The sequence below is a fragment of the Adiantum capillus-veneris genome, chromosome 19 (assembly GCF_014529385.1).
Source record: "Adiantum capillus-veneris isolate H3 chromosome 19, ASM1452938v2, whole genome shotgun sequence".
Classification (NCBI taxonomy): Eukaryota; Viridiplantae; Streptophyta; class Polypodiopsida; order Polypodiales; family Pteridaceae; genus Adiantum; species Adiantum capillus-veneris.
The window spans coordinates 63,784,729-63,805,393 of record NC_140949.1 but is presented as its reverse complement, the minus strand read 5'-3'; the positions used below and the strand labels follow the sequence as shown (position 1 = coordinate 63,805,393).

The 20,665-nt window shown below is 46.7% G+C and overlaps 1 protein-coding gene across 2 annotated transcripts in view; it reads right to left on the bottom strand.

Moving 5' to 3' along the window:
- The window catches only part of LOC147434149 (sequence-specific DNA binding transcription factor ATNDX), a 161,438-nt gene that overhangs the window by 14,614 nt on the left and 126,159 nt on the right, over positions 1–20,665 (bottom strand). For both annotated transcript variants that reach the window (XM_086490729.1, XM_086490730.1), the window contains exons 14-15: positions 9,225–9,288; positions 8,912–9,133 (exon numbers count right to left, since the gene is read on the bottom strand). In XM_086490729.1, coding sequence (XP_086346855.1) covers positions 8,912–9,133; positions 9,225–9,288 — 286 coding nt within the window. The remainder of the gene's footprint in view (positions 1–8,911; positions 9,134–9,224; positions 9,289–20,665) is intronic.

Genomic DNA, 20,665 nt, shown 5'->3' with positions numbered 1-20,665 from the left:
GAGCTAGTTGCCCCCCCCCCCCCCCCCCCCCCCCCCCCCCCACCCCACTAGTGGTTGAGGCGCTCACCAGATCAATCTCCTTTATACACCGCTTATGGGACCTACCCCTAGAGATAGATATGACTGCCTAGCCCTTGAGTCCTCTCCACAATTAGCTATGCACGAAGATACAGCATGTTGGTATGGGGACATGACATCATGGTTTCATGTACATGGGTTCAACATTGACAGAATTCCCCACTTCCAGTACTCATTGGATGCACCCTCTCTAAATCTTACACAATCTAAGATCACCGGGCTCATCCGCGAGGACCTGACTCAACTAGATACAAGGAGGACCTGGATACAGCCGACACAGGAGCTAGGCACGAAGATGGCTTTCTATAGAGAGCATCTTCTCCAGCTTACTGAGGATGGTTTTCTGATGAGGCCCACACTTATCTCATGGGATATTGTAATGTGCAACGAAAGTGAATGATGGTATAAGCTCAGGATCAGTAATCAATGAATGCTCAAGGTTCCTTTTACTGACAGGAAGGGTGATCCTTCCTTGACTTAATGAGAGAATGTGCAATGACCAAAACAAAAGAGTAGAATGCAAACTGTGAATGAGAGTGCAAGAGAGTGCTAGAGAGAGAGAGAGAGAAAAGAGACGACAACAAATGGGGTCCCAAGCCCTCCTCCAAGTGCCCCCCTCTCTATTGCTAGAGAGGTATTTGCTTTAGGTTGCAAAAAGGTCTGGTACAATGCTTCTAAATGTTGTGGTACTTCACGACGACGATGTCGTTGATGATGTCGACGTCAACAATGACTGTGACGATGACGACAATGGTGTCGTCGTCGAGGTCGGGATCTGCGAGTCTAATGGCTAAAATCTGAAAACGCCAGGTCTACAGCTGTGGATCCGGGTCGTATGGCGAAGCTACTGGGCTGCTCTGTCACCAAGGACGCCAATGATGGCCGAAAACAGGAAAACGCTGGCTGTTTTATGGGCTGAATTCTGATCGCTGGCTGATTTGCTGGGATGGGAGAATGCGGCGAGGATCTGCTATCGGAAGGGTGTGGTATAGCGAGGCTAAGGGCTGATCTGAAAACGCAGGTCTTATGGGCTGAACTGGTCTTGTGATGCAAAACGCTGATGCAATTGGTGCAAAAACGCTAGACGTGATGCTTCTTGAGAAAATACTGGAGATGCCTGAGGGTGCTTCCGGTCTGCTGGGTGCTTTCCCTCCTTGTGTCTCTGCTTCTCCTTCTACTCGACGCCCCCTGCCTTGCTTATATAGGTGCAAACATCCTGGGTCGAGCGGTGCTAGAAGAGCCCCACGATTCTGGAAATGATAAGTCACTTATTAATTAAATAACTTATAACAGGTGTTTCACATGCAACTGGGTTCTTGTGGTGAAAACTGCTCATGTTGGGTACTAGATACTGATGCTAGTGATCATGGGTTGTGCAATAAGAGGGTATGAAGCTACTCTAAGTGCCTGGACATGCACGGCCCGCATACAGGCTCACAAGGGTGCCTAAACACTTCCTAGGATACCTAAACCCTGGAAGTAGGTACAGCTTAAGTAGGTACAGCTTGTCCACATGCACACAGGGTTATTTGCACATGACATCCCCCCCTTTTCAGGTGAGGTACTGGTACCAAGCTGTATGGCTTCCATATTGTCCGCCAACAACTCTTGGGAGTCCACGAAGAACCCTTCGCCAGCCCACTCTGCTGCGTGGGTCGCACGATACTTGAACTTCAAGAACGTCTGCAATGCTTGCTTCTTTGTGCAGAGGAAGTGAATGATGGTATATGGCTCAGGATGAGTGATCAATGAGTGCTCAATGTAGCAGGCTTGGACACTCCAAGCGGGAAATCAATAGCAACACACAAACAGAAACTTCATAATCACTTAACTTTGAGAGAGAGAGAGAGAGAGAGAGAGAGAGAGAGAGAGTCGACAGGGCCCAGCGGAGTTCCGTGCCTAGAGGTATTGGCCCCAAAGTCTGGCGCCCCTTTCGGTATTTCTTTAACATTAATCATTGCAAAGTACAAGTCCCGAGGGACCTATGCTCTCAGACTCTACGTCCAGACGCTTTGCAGAGTGAGGCCCCCTTACAAAGTTTACAAGGGATGCCAAAAGCAGAGTCTCAAAAGCTTCAAACTCAAAAGCAAATAGTCCCCAAAAGCATCTGATCTAAAATCTGTCCCAAAAAGCAGGCAACGCAAATTACGGAAATCCGTACAATCCTACCACGTCAATAGCCAACATGCAACGCGGAAATCCGTACAATCTGCCACGTCAGCCTGCCAACGCGTTTTATGGGATTCCGTAGTGCTGCCACATGGCTTGTCTGTACAGCCTAGCATCGCATTTTACGGGGGGGTGTGCCCCACGTCATCATTTAGTGACATACCCCCCTCTTGAAAGAATTATAATCGCCCTTGATTACTCCTGCAAAACAGACAGAGGCCATAACCTATTCATTAGAAACTGCCTCTAAGTACCGACGCACTAGACACGACACATCTAGCGACACTCACATCACATCTCATGACATCACATTACAAATAAAATCAATCGCAGAAAAATTCACTCCAAATCTCAGACCACGACTGCCAACAACTTATTTAGCAATCGCATCTAGATCCATTCTGGACCTCATTGATGCCTGATTAACTAATCATTATTGCGATTATGTCTATAGAGATTTTCAAGACCAAAATGCTGCAGTCCTTTCGTCTTTCAGTCCTACACTCAAACACAGTCACATGTAAGAGTGTTCACCAATCAGAATCAGTTCCTCGAATCCCCATGTCAAAGTATTTCTTTCATAAAGTCATCCAACACAATATTGTCAGCCCATCAGTATCCCTGAAATCCAAAGAAAAATAAGTGACTTTTTTCTTTCTAGGTAATCTGTGACAAAGGAGCGGAGTAGCTCCTCTCTTGTGCAGTCCCACTTGCACCAAATTCAGCCTACTGATCTCCAAGAACTCTTGGAATAGCTAAAGCTAAACCAAAAGCGCCAAGGTAAAGTTCCATATCTGAGGGGTATCAGCTAGGTCCTCCTCCATCCACTTCGCATTCAATGCCGGATAGTTCTTGACTAAGAACTGCCCTTCACTTTAGCTCTCTTTCCTTTCCTGGTGAGCTAACATCTGTTCCAGAACGAGTATCTCCTCACTTTCTTCCCCTTCAGGTGGCTCCTCAAGCGCCTTGTCGACTGGCACCTCACCCTTGAAATTTTTCAACAGACTCGCATGAAAAGCATTGTGAATCTTCCAAGTTTTTGGCACTTCAGTCTGAAGGATAAGGGCCAAGTATCTTAGCTTTGGAAAAAGCTCCTCCTCTTTTTGTTTCCTTCCTTCTCAAACCGTAAGAGCACTCAATCATCTTCCTTCAGTTGCAAGTCGCGTCGAATCTTGTCGGCTGCTCTTCTTTGCCATGCTTAAAACTTCTCAAGAGCCTTGTGCACCTTGGCAAAAGCAGTATCCAGATCTAGATCATACTGATCTACTTCAAAAATCTTATCCTGGGTCTGAGGAATTTTCTAATATACCAACCGATTCCCTTTTTCCTTTCTTTCCTTTTGCCTTGGGACCTATGGGTAGCGTCTTTCGCTTCCCCTGTCCATTGGCACGTCAGTCTCAATCATCGGAACCCTAAGATGCATTATCATCTGATCCCCTTTCTCTAGAATCCTTTGATGAACTTGCATCTGGTTCCCTTAGTTTGTCGGAACCCTCTGATTCTCAAGAATCCTGTGATGAGCTGTCATCCGGTTCCCCTGATTCATTCTTTTCAATCTGGCAGACTCTTGTCTTGTTAAGGTGGATACTATCCTGTCCGTAAGATAAGTCAATGAGCCGGCATGCATTCCAAATCATTCCTTAGCATGCTGCAAAGTCTTTGAATAAAGTCGGACTTCTCGTTCAAATAATAGTCGTAAATCTCTTTTGGCAAATCACAACAAAACCATTCAATCTGGTCTTTCAAAGTAATCTTCCAAAACAAAGACACTCGCCAATAAGTATCCCAAAACCTCTGGCAGTAGTCATCCAATGTATCGTTCTCAAATGATGCCAAGCCATGATGACATCTGTTGCATATTCATATGATATCCAAGTTGACATGAAAATTGTCTCGAATTTTAATCACGTCGCAGGTGCTTCTTTGCGTAACGACAGAGTAGACCACCATGTTTGTACAGTTCGTTTCAAGTAAGATGCCGCCTTTCGCACCCTGGAATTTTCTGAGAACAATCCTCCAAAGAAGACGACGTCAAACTGTCATACAAACTCAAGGGCTCAATGGGTGTCCTCATAGTCTAAAACCGTCTCAAATCTTACGGTCTGACGCCCTTCCTTGAACTCCTTGGTTTTCTTGATGATCTTGCCGCCATCAAAAAGGACGAACTCTGCTCCTCTAAACGGCTAGATGGCCTTCCATGCCTTTTAGACACTCTTTTTTTTTTTTCAAAAATTTACTTCAAAAGAATCTTGTCTTTGGTGCTTAGAAATTGAGGAACCTTCTTAGAACCCTTGAATACTTCAAATGGCGCCTTCCCGGTGTGTTGGTGTAGGCAAACTCCACCAAGGGCAAATACTTTTCCCATTAAGTCTTCTGATTCGAAATATAAGACTTCAACAAATCCAATTCCATTGATTGGCTATCTCAAATTGACCATCTGTCTGAGGGTAGAACGAGGATGAGAACTACAACTGCGTGCCAATGTTCTCCCAGGTTGCCTACCTAGTAAAACGGGGATCGTTGTCCAAAGCAATGGACTCGGGCATGCCATATATTCGGAAAATCTGAGACAAACAGTTTTGCAAATGATCGGGCTTAATTGTCTTCTTTACCAGAATGAAGTGGACATGTTTATTGAATATGTTGATGACTGTCCAAATGCCATCATGCCACTTTGAGTCTTGTGGAGATCAAAAATGAAATCCATAGCAATGCTTTCCCAAGAGCGGGTGGGAATGGGTAAAGGCTGTAAGAGTCCGTGTGCCTTATGCCTGTCAAAATTTGATCTTTTAGCATACTAAACAAGTGCGAACAAAGTCATCCAATGCAACGGTAGCCTGTAAAAGGTGGACAATGGCACTTTGTCAAGACCTTTACCCTCAACGGTTGTGTCACACACAACATTGTTTTCTTCATCAAGTAGCCATCCCGTATGCAATACCCTGGAACTATCTCCCCATTCTTTATCCGAGTTAACATGTCCGCAAAGTCGGGATTTGTGGCGTATTGATCAACCATACCCTTAAAGCTTTTGTGATAAATCGTGGAAATAGCCAAGACTAGGGGATTCCAAGACAGTGCATCTGCCACTAAATTTTCCTGTGCCTGAACATGGACAATCTAGGAAGTGAAATTGTGACAAGATGTTAGCCCAATGCATCTGCTTTTCTGAAAGCTGCTTCTGTGACAATAAGTAGCGTAAACTCTGATGAACCGTAAAGACTGTATAATCAGCTCCGAGTAAATAGTGTCGCCACTGCCCCATCATGCTTGTTGTAGCCCTCTCTTGCAGAGGAGGTTGTAGCCCTATGGGCAGTTTTCATTAACTAATAGAAGGATCTTTTTCTCGGAAAAAAAAAAAATAGTGTCGCCACTGTGTAAGAGCATGGATCACTGCCAATCACTCTTTCTCATAGATCTGTGCTACTAATTCTGGCCTTGAAAACATTTTGCTTTCATAAGCAATCACATGGCCTTCTTGCATTACGACCGCTCCCAGACTATGACCACAAGCCTCACAATAAACTTCGAACGGCTTTTGCAGATCTAGCAAAGCCAACATTGGTGCAGTAGTAAATTTTTCTTTAAGTGTCTGAAAAGCAGTCACCTCTGTTGGTCCCCACGAGAAAGGGACTCCTTTCTAAGTCAATAGTGCAAGGCAGAAACTATCTCTGCAAATTTCCGAATGAACGACCGATAATATGAGCACAAGCCCAAATAAGCTTCGATTGTAACAAACTTGGACACCCCAAGTCAAGATTCTACCGCGACACAGCAGAGATTCAGTTCAAAACAGTTCACACTTCACAATTAGGTCGACACTGCCCGGTGTAGTTCTGTGCCAACAGGTATTCGCCCCAAAGACTGGCGTCCCTTTCGGTATTTCTTTTTGTATTAATCTGTGTTCAAAGTACAAGAGAGTGGGTAGGTGCTCACTCTCAGACTCTGCGTCCACATGCTCTGAGAAGTGAGGCCTAGCCCACTTATTTATTGGTACAAGAAATGCCCAAAAGCAGAGCCCCAAAAGCATTAAACTCAAAAGCTTCTCTCTCAAAAGCAATTGCCCCAAAAGCTTGCTAATTAAATCAGCCGACGTAATTTGCTACTTCCTCTCTGGTCGTGGCATCCACACGGTGGATGATGTGGTGGATTCATCTGGGAATTTGCCTACCTTTCCTCAAGCGGCAACACGTTTTGGGTTGGGCCTACATTATCGTCAGATTTGGAGCTTGCTTCGGCATATGCTAGATGTTTTTCTCCCTATTCCGCCATTGGCCGGTGGATGTCGTATGCAGAATTGGAAATTATGGGACTCTTCTTTGGATGTGATTTCTGCTCGCCATACCTATGCTTCTCTCATGCATGACTCTTGGCTGGCTGATCATTGTAATGCGCTCTGGGATTTACACAAATCCGATCAATGGTGGAAGCGGGCTCTTACTGCAATTTGGAAGTCTCGCTCGCCTCTTAAGGAGCGTTGCATTGTTTGCTGGGTGTTCTTCCAGATGGAAGACTCCTTGCGGCGCGTCGTATTAGCTCCTCTCGTAGCGTCGGTTGCTCCGCTGCTGATGAGACTGTCTGACATCTGCTTTGGAAGTGTCATTGCACCAGGGCTTTCCTTCGCCGCGTTTCTGCTTGTATGCACCTTCGATTTCCCTTGGCAGTCTTCAACAAACGATTTTGGCTTTTTGGCATTCTCCCGAATTCCCTCCAGCAATTTGCAATTTTCTTCGCGTGGGTCAGATTTTGGTCGCTATGGTCCTTGTGGCACCACCGCAATCTCCGCATGTTTCACCAGCATGATGCAGATCCTTTTCCATTGTTCAAGTTTCCGCTGAGGCAATCGTTACATTTTGCCTTTGACATTGGGGACGTATCCCTGGAAATCTTGCAGCTCTTCTATGTTTTCTTTTAGCACTTTTGTATGGCAGAGCACTTCAGTGTTCTTCCCTTTGTATATGATCTTTTTGGTGGGTTTTCCTCGCCTTGAGGTTTCCCACAAGTAAATTCATCAAATCAGATTTACAAAGAAAGTGTGTGTGTGTGTGTGTGTGTGTGTGTGTGCACGCGCGCGTGCAAATAAAAGGGGTTAATTTCTATTCCTTGAAAATCCCACAGATTACCTTCATAAGTGGCCATTTGTCCTCAAACTACTGCCAGTATATCCTATTTACTAGTCCAAGGCTCGGATTTGCAAAAATAAATGCAACGCACTACTAGATATATCTCCTACATGGGTATACATGTTATGAAAATAAAAACTCCAACCATAGTTTTGCCCACCCCTAGTCTGCAGGACATTCATATCCTCGTAGTTGCATGACAACTGTTTGTGTCCTCCTGGATCAAAAGGAAAGATTTTCCCTTTGACACCTGCAATTAGCAACACAAACTACATCACTCTTGCTTCAAAAGATACATGATGCACATTCCACTTTGGTTTCAATGAGGCATCCCCGCATGTCAATGCTCGTCCATCATGAGTAGTCTGGCAACATATCAATAGCTTGTTGAATTCTATCATCAACACTTTTAGTTGAAGCTCTGCAAGTGAGATATGTCCTTGGAAAAGCTTTGAGCAAAAATTCGCTTCCAAAAGCCTTTGCAACGTGAGAATAGCCGATTTCTAAGCTGATTTGATGATCAAATCGATCAATAGCTTTGAGCACACCTGTCGTAGCAACATGTTAAAGAAAAATTTGTTTGCTTTCGCTTCATGCGAGTCTTCATCATTCTTTAACATAGGCTTCCATCCTAGCTGAGCATCAATCGGCTTCAATGTGTCTTCAAATGCTACGGGTTGCAAGGTGCGCAACCCCCTTGAGTCTTCACCTCCATCCTTCATGTATGAGGATTCTTCTATAACCTGCTCAGTGTCCATAAGAGAGTTCTTGTCTTCAATAATACCTGTGTCATTGGCTTGTTGATCATGTTTCACATCTGCTATTCATGCATGTATCCGCCACATGGTCATGGATAAAGGAGACTAACCTAGAGACTGGTAAGTGCCTCAACATAATTAACGTCTCTCTAAGGCCAAAATGGCCCATGAGACCAGAACAAAATACAAAGGGGAGAAAGAGCTGTTCAAACTTGAATTTGGATTTCAAGTTGCAGCATAAGTCACACAAGTAAGATCTCAACCTTGATCCATGGGCAAAGGTCCCAAGTGGAGGACCGTTCCAATGTTGACTGCCAGCCATACGTACCTGTCATCATCCCACCTGCCTGGTGACCATAACATCACACAACTAAAAAGTCCATCTCATTGATAGTCTACTCTAGTCTGTGCCGCATAGCAAAGTGGATTGGACAGCAGCCGTACATAGCGAACCACATAGTTGTGGCAGTTTGTGGACTGCATACAAGCCTGGTAGTTATCAAAAAAAGGGGGGGAGCATTTGATTGCACATACACTGTATATTTACTGAATAGTCAATACAAACAGTTTAGGTGTAAACAAGACATTGCAAGCCTGCCCAGCCATGAAGTAAGAATGCAACCTTAACTGCGTTCTTTCTGCATCAGAACTTAGCATAAAAGAAAAGAAGGTTAGTCTCAATTGCAGCATTTCAATAGCTAAAGAGCACTAAACCTTCAAACTCCTAATTTGCATTGTTTTGAAGTAAAGAGACAGCCAATAGTAGCTGGTTCAAGTAAACACCTCAACAAATCCACTGGTGTCTTGCTCATCAGCAGCTTCTTGACTTAATGATGTGTTGCTTGTTGATTTATTGATAGAGCTCCCAGCATTGCTTTGCTCTTTGTCATCACTTGGATCAAATGATTGGATTCTTTTCCATCGTTCAGATCTTTGCCATTGACCAAGAAGTGCTTTGCGCTTTTGCTCATGGGCATCCCTCACATATGCCACTACAGGATCCTCCTATAGAAAGAAACAAAGACCCAAACAAGGTTTGTATGTGAGTTGAGCAAAGAGAGCAGGAACGTTTGTTTTAGTCAAATGGCTCTCCCACCTGAATAGCATTTTCAAATACTGCAGAAGGGCAGATTGCATCATGCAGAGCACAATAAAACGTACTGCAAAGACAACAAAAACATTAGAACTTGATCAGACAATAGTACTCGACTGCACCATTTCTGCATTAGAAATCGGCACCCAGTTTAGTTCTAAACTATACTTCAAAATAAATCACAATGAAAAACATACACCTCAAAACCAGAATACTTAATTCCGCCTAATCGAACCCCCACAGGCCAAAAGCTTGCTAGCTGCAAGCAGCACCACATTCGCCACCCACATCCCTCTCTGCCTCTGCCTGACAGCACCTCCGCACTCCAATGCACTGGTCCTGCATGCATTATCTCACCTGGATCTCAAGCGCATGAGGGAAGAGGGGGGGGATTCTTTTCTTCCACCGAGAAATGATTCGCTCCATATACGACTTCAACCAGCAAGCCCATAGAGTGCACCCGATCTTTATATCAGAAACATGGAACAGAAGGATGCCCAATAGCCAGTGTAACTAATTTTGGAAATATTAAGTATGGTGCAGTAAAAGACGGTTTAAATGAAAAAAAATTGTCAAGCAATCTTAATAGAAAGTTCAGATTTTAAAAGTGTCGTCAAAGAGAGCTTGGTGTTATTGGAAATGAATTAAGCAGAGCTTGAAAATATCAATGTCTTGTTTTCAAATATATCAGATGCTGAACCCATGCGCCTGAAACCATGATGTAATTTCACCATACCAGCATGCTGTATCTCCCTACATGGCTAACTGTCGAGAGGACTCAAGTGCAAGGTGGGCATATCTGTCTCTAGGAAGCTCCCACATGCGGTGTATGGAGACAGATCTGGTAAGCGCCTCGACTACTAGTGGGGGGGCAGCAAGCTCTGCTCGGATAATGGCACGTGGTACTGAAGCCTTGGCTCTAATGAGCCATGAGATCATAGAGACCAAAGGCTTCTCCATGTCCCCCCACCCATCAGTGCGACCTGTCCTCCCGTGATGATCCAATGAAGGCCCCCATATCTCAGCTCCATAGAGCAATGCAGACGCCACTAAAGTGTCAAATAGCCAGAGCTTCGTCCGAGGCTCCTGAAACTGAACCTGTGAACACTTCCTCTCCGATCTGCCCAATGCTACATGGGCTCTGGTCAATCTAGTCTCTGCTGCTCTCCTCAGTGAAAATGCTGGTCCACTAAAAACCACTCCAAGGTAAGTGTAAGCATCAGTGTACTCCACCGTCTCCTGGCTGTATGTAAATGCGGGCGCTGACCTCCTGATCCACTGTGGGGTGGTATTAAATACCATGACCTTGGTTTTACCAAGGTTGACAGACAAACCACTTTCGTGGGCAAATCTATGCAGAGCATCCAAGTGACGTTGCATCCCCTCTGGAGAGTCGGAGATCAACACAATATCATCAGCATAGAGCAATAGTGGAATCCATGTCCCTGCCAGCTGTCCACCTCTATCACCATCTCTCTAAATGTAGTCAGCAACCTCATCCACATACATACCAAATAGAGTAGGAGAGAGCGGGCAGCCGTGCTTCACACCAATAGTGAGTGAACCGGTGCGGACAAACCCTCTGGGGTGCGTACATGCCCCACTACTGACCTGTACAATGCCATGATGTCCCAAATGAGCTCTGTGGGTACTCCCATCTCCTGTAATCTGCGCATCAATCTAGCTCTGGGTACTGTGTCAAATGCTTTGCGGAAGTCCACAAAGCTACAATAGATCCGTCTCCCATGTGATCTGCCCTCCTCAATGATGGCTCTGAGTGTCAAGATATGGTCAAGAGTAGAAAAGCCTCTCCTGAAACCTGTCTGCCCAACTGCACGTATCCCTTCCCTCTCTGCCCATCTACTCAATTGCTACTCAAGAATGGATAAGTACAATCGTGCCAATGTGTGTCCAATCATGATAGTGCGATAATTCCCAGGCTCCATAGGGTCTCCTGACTTGAAGATGGGTACAATCGTAGAAAGGCTCCAAGTATCAGGTAAGCCCTCACACATGACACGGTTAAAGATAACTGCTAGAAGCTCTGCTAGTAGATCTCTGGCATGCATGAAATGCTCACCCACTAAGCCATCATGATCATATGCTCTCCCAGTCCTCATCCTGTCAATGGCCTTCCTCACCATCTCAGCGGTGAAAAAATCACATGTGTGTGGGCATGGATCGAGGGGGTCGGGGAGGGGCGGCTGTCCAAAAACTGTGTACAAAGATGATGAGTACTGGCCCCAAGTCTCTGTATAGGTAATGGCAGGTGGGGGGGGATTAGTCGAGCCAAAAATGCCCTTTTCTTCCGCCGCACTAGGCATCGGAAGTCAATCTGTGACTGCCTGTGAGTGATGTCTCCCAAAAGCACCTCCCTCTGAAGTCTAGCTCTAGTCTCGCGGCATTCCGCATCATACCAGCTGTTCTGGGGCATGCTCCCAGAACGGCGTCTCTGCTCAGGCTGAGTGTGTGGGTATGCCTCTGCTGCTGCATCATGTAAAGTCTGTGTCAATATAGTAGTAAGCTCCTCCAGAGGTCGTCCTGGCTCCTTAGTGCACAAGCGTCTATATATCCCATCTATGTATACAGAGTCCGTCTCCCGCGTGATGGTGTAGCGAGTAGGGGCAGCTGCCCGTGGCCTGTGTGCTGCACTGAACTGGAAAGAGATGGTCAACGACACAAGAGCATGATCCACTGCCACCCCAACAGGTCTGGGGCCAACAGTGAGATCCTGGATACTAGAGATGAGGCTCGGATGTGCCATGACATAATCCACTGTGCTGGCTCCGTGTCTGTGTGGAAGCATGTGAAACCTCCCGCAGCAAGAAATCTCTGTAGGCCATTCAAGATGGCCAATCCATGTGCAATCCCCATGTCTATCAAGTGCCGTCCATATTCAGTATATTCCCCATCCTGCGATCGTCTAGATAGGCCTGTCTCCACCATCCAACTCTCTCAGCATCTCCTTTGAGGTATCATAAAACACTGTCTGATGATGGGCAGTCCTAGCATTGAAGTCCCCTAGAATGATAATGTCACCATCTCTAGAGAACTCCCATATGTCATCATCCAAGATAGAAAAGGGGGATTGTCCTTTAGGTGGTGCATATACTGACGTACTCGGGGGAAAGTAGCAAATAGCAATGTAAAGATATCTGCCTGTCTCTGCTCTCAATCTCACCCACATGTACCTAGCTTGCTTATCCCTACGAGCTATATGTATCAATGGCTGCAGCTCCTCCCTGAATAACACTGCCACTCCTCCCGAGCCCCGCCCTCTATGCTCCGATCGTGTCTCCTGTCTACAAGTTGTCTCACATTAGTATCCACTAATGTGAGGTATAGACTGCCTAGGGGCCTGATGCGTCTCAGAGTAGAAGATGATGTCTCTCCCAAAAAAACTCTCCGCAAAAGCACCTACATGAAGACACATAGATCCATTACAATTCCAGGTAGCAACTTTGAGTGCAGTCCCATAGACCTCACACTGTCATGTGGAGCGTCGCTCCAATATCACCACTCTTCCATCTCGGTAAAAGGCAATCTTGCCTTTTTCTCTTGCTGCTCTAATCTCTGGCATTACCTCCTGCATATGAGCGATCTGTGAGAGGGTAAGGTCATCCCCGAGAAAGATACCCATTTTTTTAAGAGTTGGTCTTTTCTTCAAAAAGTCTTTCTTTGCTTCCATGGAGGGAAAACGGAGAATGAGTGCCCTTTCTTTCGAGGTTTCCCCATTGCTCCTATTTTTCTTGTTGCCCACTCTCCAAGCTCTTGAGTGCATCGGCTCATGAACCCCCATCAAAGCCATGAGTTCTTTTACCTCTTCGTCTACATTATCTTTGTCTGTAAGACCGCAAATTCTCACATGTAGAGAGCGCACACGTCGTCTTTGCTCCTCTTCTATGGTCAAGTTGATAATGGTGGGTGTCGACGTTGTTTCCTTGCTTTTCCCTTTCTTGGCCACCTCGATCCATTTATGGCTTCATCTGCCTTCTGCTGAGTCTTTGTAATGACGTCCACCTAGGAAGTCATCATCTCTTTGTGCCCTCTTTGATGGCTCGCACTTGCTCTTTCATTGAGTTTAGTTCTTCTATTACTGAGGGTTGCAGTTCTCCCTCTTCAAGTGTGTTTCGTGATTGTGCCTCTGTGAGCGCCTTCTTGAGTGACGCAATCTCTTCGTCTTGAGCCGTCACACGATCTCCCATTGCAGTGATCTTGCTTTCTTGGGCAAACACACGATCTTCGAGCATTTTTATTGTGCCTAGCAGGTTGCGGTTGATCTTATTAATAGTTTCTGTCATTTCTTCTTTGCATTTTTGAACTGCATCCTCTAAAGGATCGGGTTTATCATTCTGCTTCCTCATGCTTGGTCGCCGCCAGAAACGAGGTCTACAGTTTTTGAGTTTCCTGTAATTCCCTGTAAAATACCGAATATTGCGCTCTCTGTTTGCTTTCAATTTCCTGTCGGGCTTTTCGGAATGCTCAATTGGGTGTGTGTGTGTGTGTAACGGTGTGTGGGTCGACCTCTGAAGCAGCAGCTACAGGCGGGTGGTGCTACAGTGGAGCAACGCTGTTTTGGGGGGGGGGGGGGGGGGGGGACAACACGCGGCGTAGGAGAGAGAGAGAGAGAGAGAGAGAGAGAGAGAGAGAGAGAGAGAGAGAGAGAGAGAGAGAGCACACGATAGACTTAAAACTTGAAGTTAAGAAATGAAAGAAACCATAGACTTAAAAAATTAGAACGATAGACTTAAAACTTAACGCAGGGAAACTTTAAAAATGGAGGCTTCGCGATAGACCCAGCGCGATAGAGAGAGAGAGAGAGACATCGCAATAGACAAGCGGGTGCGGGGGCAGCGAGCGAGCACAGGGCGGGGGTGGAGGGGGCGGCGCGCGAGCGGGGAGCGGGTGCAAGGGCAGCGGGTGAGCAAAGGACGGGAGAAGGGACATCACGCGAGTAAGGGGCGGGTGCAGGGTCAGCGCGCGAGCGAGGGAGGTGCAGGGGCAGCGGGAGAGCAGGGGGCGGGGGTGCAGGGATCGCGCGCGAGCGGGGAAGTGGAGCAGCAGCAGGAGCAGCGCTGTTTGGGGGGGGGGGGGGGGGGGGGGGGGGAACAGCGAGAGAGAGAGCGAGCTGCTGCTGCCTTGCGCACGCACACACACACACACACACACACACACACACACAGAGAGAGAGAGAGAGAGAGAGAGAGAGAGAGAGAGAGAGAGAGAGAGAGAGAGAGAGAATGAAATGAAATGATATATTAACGTCTACAAGAGGCCAAAATGACCTATGAGACCAACTGATTACAATGATGAGTCTAGTACCAAGTCTGGGTACAAACAAGAAAACTACAAACAAAGAACAGATAGGAGTGCTACCGACTCCTATGGGTGGCTGGTAGGCTGAGCAATGGTATCATGCCATAAAGGTACAAAGTGGGGATAAGTGTCACCATGATACAATATAGAAGTAGCATGAAGCCTATCCCGATCGACATTCTGGGTGTCCTGCTAGAATCCTGTGGATCCTTTGCCGCAATCTCCGCCGGTGCTGCGTGGCTCCCCTCCTCAGTCACGGTCGTCTCGATCTCCCTAACTCTATAGCTCGATCAATGAGAGTACCGCTGATGTGTGTATGGGTGGGAACCGAGCTCTCTGGTGGTGGTGTCCCCTCTGACTCTGTGGTACTCAGACTGAAGAAATCTGAGATGCGTCTCTGGGACTGTCTCTGTCTTTGCCCATTCAATAGAGCGTCTCTATGTCTCTGAATCTCAAGTAGGAATAATCCGAGACATCTTTGATCCTGATATCTCATGACTCTGTCTAACAAGTCAAAACCATCTCTGAATAGACAATGAAAGCGTCCCCGTATCTCATAGTAGACTGTGTAGCGATATATGTAGTGAAACTCTGTCTCTGGCTCTGCATGGCATAACTGACATATCCTACTATCTGCTGGTATGCCTCTGAATCTACCTGTCTCAATCCCAAGCTGGTGTGAAGATGTGCGAATCTGGCCAATAGCACATCGTAACCTATGAGATAGATGTGTGTCCATGTAACTGGGCCGTGTGACAAATCCGTCTGTCGTGAGTTGAAGAAGATGTTCTCTATAGAAAACCCTCTTCGTACCCAACTCCCGTGATGGTTCTATCCATGTCCTCTTGCTATCAAGCTGGATAAGATCCTGTCGAATGAGTCTAGTAGTCTCCATCCGTGTAAGAGCCAAGGATAGTGCATCAAGAGAATACTGGAAAGGGGGCAGCCTGTCCATGCTGAAACCATGCCTCTGAAACCATGAGCTCATCTGTGCATACCAACATGATGTATCTCCTTGTAATGCCAGTTGTCTAGATGACTCGAGAGCAAGCCTGGCATACCTGTCCCTGGTGGTGTCCCATAAGCTGTGTACAAATGATACTGATCTGGTGAGTGCCTCAACCTCCATAGGTGGGGCAGCCAGCTCCGCTCGTATGATGTCATGTGGGACTGAGGCCTTGGCTCTAATCAGCCTAGAAATCATAGATATCAGGGGTCTCTCCATATTAGTCCATCCAGCACTGTCAATAGACGGTCCCCAAACCTGAACCGCGTAGTGCATAACTGAAGCGACCAAAGTATCGAAAAGCCAGAGCTTTGTTCGAGGTTCCTGGAACTGAACTTGCGAACAAATCCTCTCTAAACCACCTAGGGCTGCATAGGCACGAGTCAATCTAGTGTCTGCTGCCACTTTCAGTGTGAACCTCGGTCCACTAAAGACCACCCCAAGATATGTGTATGCATCAGTGTACTCCATACTGTCCTGTCCATATGTGAAAGTAGGTGCTGATCTCCTAACCCACTGTGGCGTGGTATTAAATACCATGACCTTGGTTTTACCAAGGTTGACAGACAATCCACTATCCTCTGCAAAACTATGCAATGCGTCCAAATGTCTCTGCATACCCTCTGGCGAGTCTGATATCAACACGATATCGTCAGCATACAATAAAAGAGGGATCCATGTCCCTGCAAGCTGAGCACCTCTATCTCCTCCTCTGTCAATATAATCAAAGACCCCATCAACATACATACCAAATAAAGTAGAGGACAGTGGGCATCCCTGTTTCACTCCGATGGTGGAGTGAACTATGTCGGATATCCCCTTTGATGTGCGTACATGACCCATCACTGAACTGTACAATGCCATGATCCCCCACATCAGCTCTGTGGGTACCCCCAATTCCATAAGCCGGTGCATCAATCTGGCCCTCAGCACTGTGTCAAAGGCTTTGCGAAAATCCACAAAGCTGCAGTATATCCGTCTACCATGTGCTCGACCCTCCTCAATGATAGCTCTGAGTGTAAAGACATGATCTAGTGTGGAGAAACCCCTTCTGAAACCAGCCTGCCGAGGTGCTCGTATGCCCATAATCTCTGCCCAACTGCTCAGCCTATGCTCGAGGATGGATGCATATAACCGTGCCAATGTGTGTCCTACCATGATAGTACGGTAATTCCCCGGCACTGTGGAGTCACCTGTCTTGAAGATAGGTACAATAGTAGATAATCTCCAAGACTCAGGGAAACCCTCACACATGACACGGTTGAATAGCCGTGCAAGCATCTCTGCCAACAAATCCCCAGCATGTATAATGTGCTCTGCTACCAAACCCTCATGATCCTGTGCCCGTCTGGTCTTCATCCTGTCAATGGCCTCCTTTACCATCTCAGTGGTAAAGAAGGTGCTCGTAGCCGGACATGGCTGTGGTGGGTCTGGTAGTGGTGGTTGTCCAGGTACAGTGTATAAAGATGTTGCATACTGCCCCCATATCTTTGTAGAAGTAATCACTGGTGGGGGAGACTTCTCATGGAATAGACGCCAAGCCTCTCTTGAATCTCTACTAAGGAAGAGCTGATATAAATCTTGCTCCATCTGGACCAAGAAAGCTCGCTTCTTCCGTCGCACTAGTCGTCGTGTAGCAATGCGAGACTGTCTATAGGTGATCACTCCCAATGTAAGGTCCCGCTGTATCTGAGCTCTCCTCTGTCGACACTCCTCATCATACCAGTTGTTCTGAGGCATGTGCCCAGAACGACGTCTCTGCCCAGGCTGAGTGTGTGGATATGCCTCTGTCGCTGCCCCATGTAATGTCACTGTCAGCATAGATGTGATCTCCTCCATTGTGTATACTGGCTCTGATGTGCATAAAAGCCTACGTATCTCCTCTACATAGGCTGAGTCAGTCTCTGGTGTAAAAGTATAGCGTGTATGTCCACCACCCCGTGAGGCCTGAGATGTATTGTACTCAAAGGAGACTGATAATGTTAAAAGTGCATGATCTACTGCGATCCCAACTGGCCTGGGCCCCACTGTGAAATCTTGAATGTGAGAGATAAAGCTCGGATGTGTCAGAACATAGTCTACAGTGCTGGACCCATGTCTATGTGGAAAACAAGTAAAACCTGTAGACAATGGGAAAGTCGTTAAGCCATTCAGTATGGCTAAACTGTGAGTAGTCGTCATCTCTCTCAGGTATCTCCCATACTCTGTATGCTCTCTGTCGTGTGAGCATCTCTCAAGTCCCAACTCCTCTGGCTCTAGCTCTCTAAGCATCTCCTCTGATGTGTCATAGAAGACTGTCTGTGAGCTGCCTGTACGGGCATTGAAATCCCCCAGGAGTATGATGTCTCCATCTCTGGAGAACTCCCAGATATCATCATCAAGTACAGAGTAAGGAGACTGTCCTCTGGGTGAAGCATATACTGAAGTGCTGGGAGGAAAATAGCATATGGCGATGTACAAGAAACGTCCAGTCTCTGCCCTCAGCCTCACCCACAAGTATCTGGCTTGATCATCTCTCCGAACTATGTGCAATAGTGGTTGGAGCTCCTCTCTGAAAAGAACTGCTACACCTCCTGATCCTCTAGTCCCAGCGCAGTTCTAGTGCATGTCCTACAAGCTGTCTCCCATCTGTATCCTGATATATGCGGCATCAACTGTCCTGGAGCCTGATGAGTCTCTGAGTAGAAAACAATGTCTCTGTCTCTGAAGCTATCCTCAAAGGCCCCCACATCAAGTCTATACGAACCATTACAGTTCCAAACTGCCATCCTGAGAGTGGTCCCATAGGTCTCGCACAGTCATGTAGAGCGGTGCTCTGTAATCACTACTCGTCCATTTCTGTAGAAAGCTAACTTCCCCTTCTCCCTTGCTGCTATAATCTCTGGCATGACCTCTCTCATATATGCAAGCTGTGAGAGCGTAAGATCATCTCCTAAAAAGATACCTGTTTTCTTGAGGGTTGGCCTCTTCTTTAAAAAGTCTTTCTTTTCTTCCATGGAGGGAAAGCGCAAAATGAGAGCCCGTCCTTTTGAACTCTCCCCATTACCTTCACTCTTCTTGCCCACTCTCCAAGCTTGTGTGTGCGAGGGCTTCTCCACCCCCATCATGGACATGAGGCTCTTCACCTCTTGGTCCACCTTATCTGAATCTTTTAGGCCGGTCACTCTCACGTGTAGAGCGCGTACCCTTCTTCATTGTTCCTCTTCTAGTGTTTTGTTGATGATGTCGGGTGTAGTCGGAATTTCCTTGCCCTTTCCCTTCTTGACAACTTCAATCCATTTTTCAGCCTCATCCATTTTCTTTTGCGTTTTGGAGAGAACCTCCACCCATGAGGTCTTCATTTCTCCTTCCTCCTTTATTTCTTTGACTTGTGCTCGTATACTATTCAGCTCGTCAATCATTGATGGCTGAATTTCCCCATCTTCAAGGCGTCTTCCCTCTTTGGTTTCGTCGAGTTCCTCCCGAAGGGCTGAGATGCTACTTTTTAAAGCTTGAATTTCATCCCGGAACTCCTTGCGTTCTAGTTCCCTCGCCTGTTCCTCCCTCTTTTTCCATTCGAGAATTAAATTCTTCTCTTTCTTCCACTCATCCATGTGGGCTTTGCATTCTTTCAACTCCTTTTCAATGGCTGTCATCCTCTTGCTTGTGACCATGTAGTGCGCCGCCATTGTCTTGCCTTATTTGTTTCACTTTCTGAGAGAGAGGAGAGAGCAACCTATACGCACCGCATTATGCATACATATGTTTCCACATTCAGCCTACATGGCATATATTTGCTTTCTGTATGTGTCAATTTGCAATTTCTGTGAGCTCTGCAGTTTCCAAATTCCTTGCAAATAAATCCCTACAGGTCTGAAAATACAGGATTTTGAGAATGCGAAAATCCGGAAAGGCCGAGATTGAAAGTTCCTGTGGGAATTCCTCCTGTGTTTTGAGAGAGAGAGAGAGAGAGAGAGAGAGAGAGAGAGAGAGAGAGAGAGAAATGAAATGAAATGTTATATTAACGTCTTCAAAAGGCCAAAGTGACCTATGAGACCAGAAAGTTACAATGTGGTGGATCTGATACAAAGTCACGAGTAACAAAATGACAAAATAAAATACTATGGAATCCTAGATTGCTGGGTGTGGACTAAGCAACTAAAACAGTTAGCTGGGATAGCTAGATCGCAGGAGATCCAACATCGGTCGTTGGCGGATCTCATCAATCTCCTCCATGGTAAGTAGTCTGACCGGGCGTCGTGCATGTTGAGCCAAAGTGACACGGATCCTCTGATGCAGCCTCTATCGATGTTGTGTAGTCCTCCGCAGTCGTGGGCATTTGGATCTCCCCAGCCCAATCGCTCGGTCGATCAGTATGCCTCTGGTGTAAAGCGACGAGCTCTGCTGTGGTAGTAACTCCTCCGGATGTCCAGTGGCAGGTCTAAAGAAGTCTGTGATCTGTCTCTAAGACTGGCTCGTCTTTCCTCTCATCAAGCTCTCTCTGTGTCTGCGCAGCTCGAGCGAAAACAAACCCAGGCATCTTTGATCCTCATACCGCATGACTCTAGAGAATGGCCCAAAGCCCTCTCTGAACAAGCAATGGAAGCGGCCTCATATCTCGTAGTAGACGGGGCAGTGGCATGTGTAGTGCAACTCTGTCTCAGGCTCAATGTCACACAGGGGGCATGTCCTAGCCTCTGCTGGTACTCCGCCGTATCTCCCAGTCTCAATCCGCAGCTGGTGTGAAGATGTGCGTATTGGCCAATAGCACATCGTATCCCATGAGACACGCGAGTGTCCATGTATATGGGCCTCGTCAAAAAACCATCCTTCGTAAGATGGAGGAGATGCTCTCTGTAGAAAGCCATCTTCGTGCCTAGCTCCTGTACTGGCTGTATCCATGCCTCTTGGTGTCTAGCTGAGTCAAGTCCTGGCGAATGAGCCTGGTGATCTCAGACTGTGTAGGAGTCAGAGAGGGCGCATCCAGTGAGTACTGGAAAGAAGGCAATCTGTCTATGTTGAACCCATGCGCCTGAAACCATGACGTCATCTCCCCATACCAGCATGTTGTACCTCCCTGCATGGCTAACTGTCGAGAGGACTCAAGTGCAAGGCCTGCATATCTGTGTCTGGGAAGTTCCCA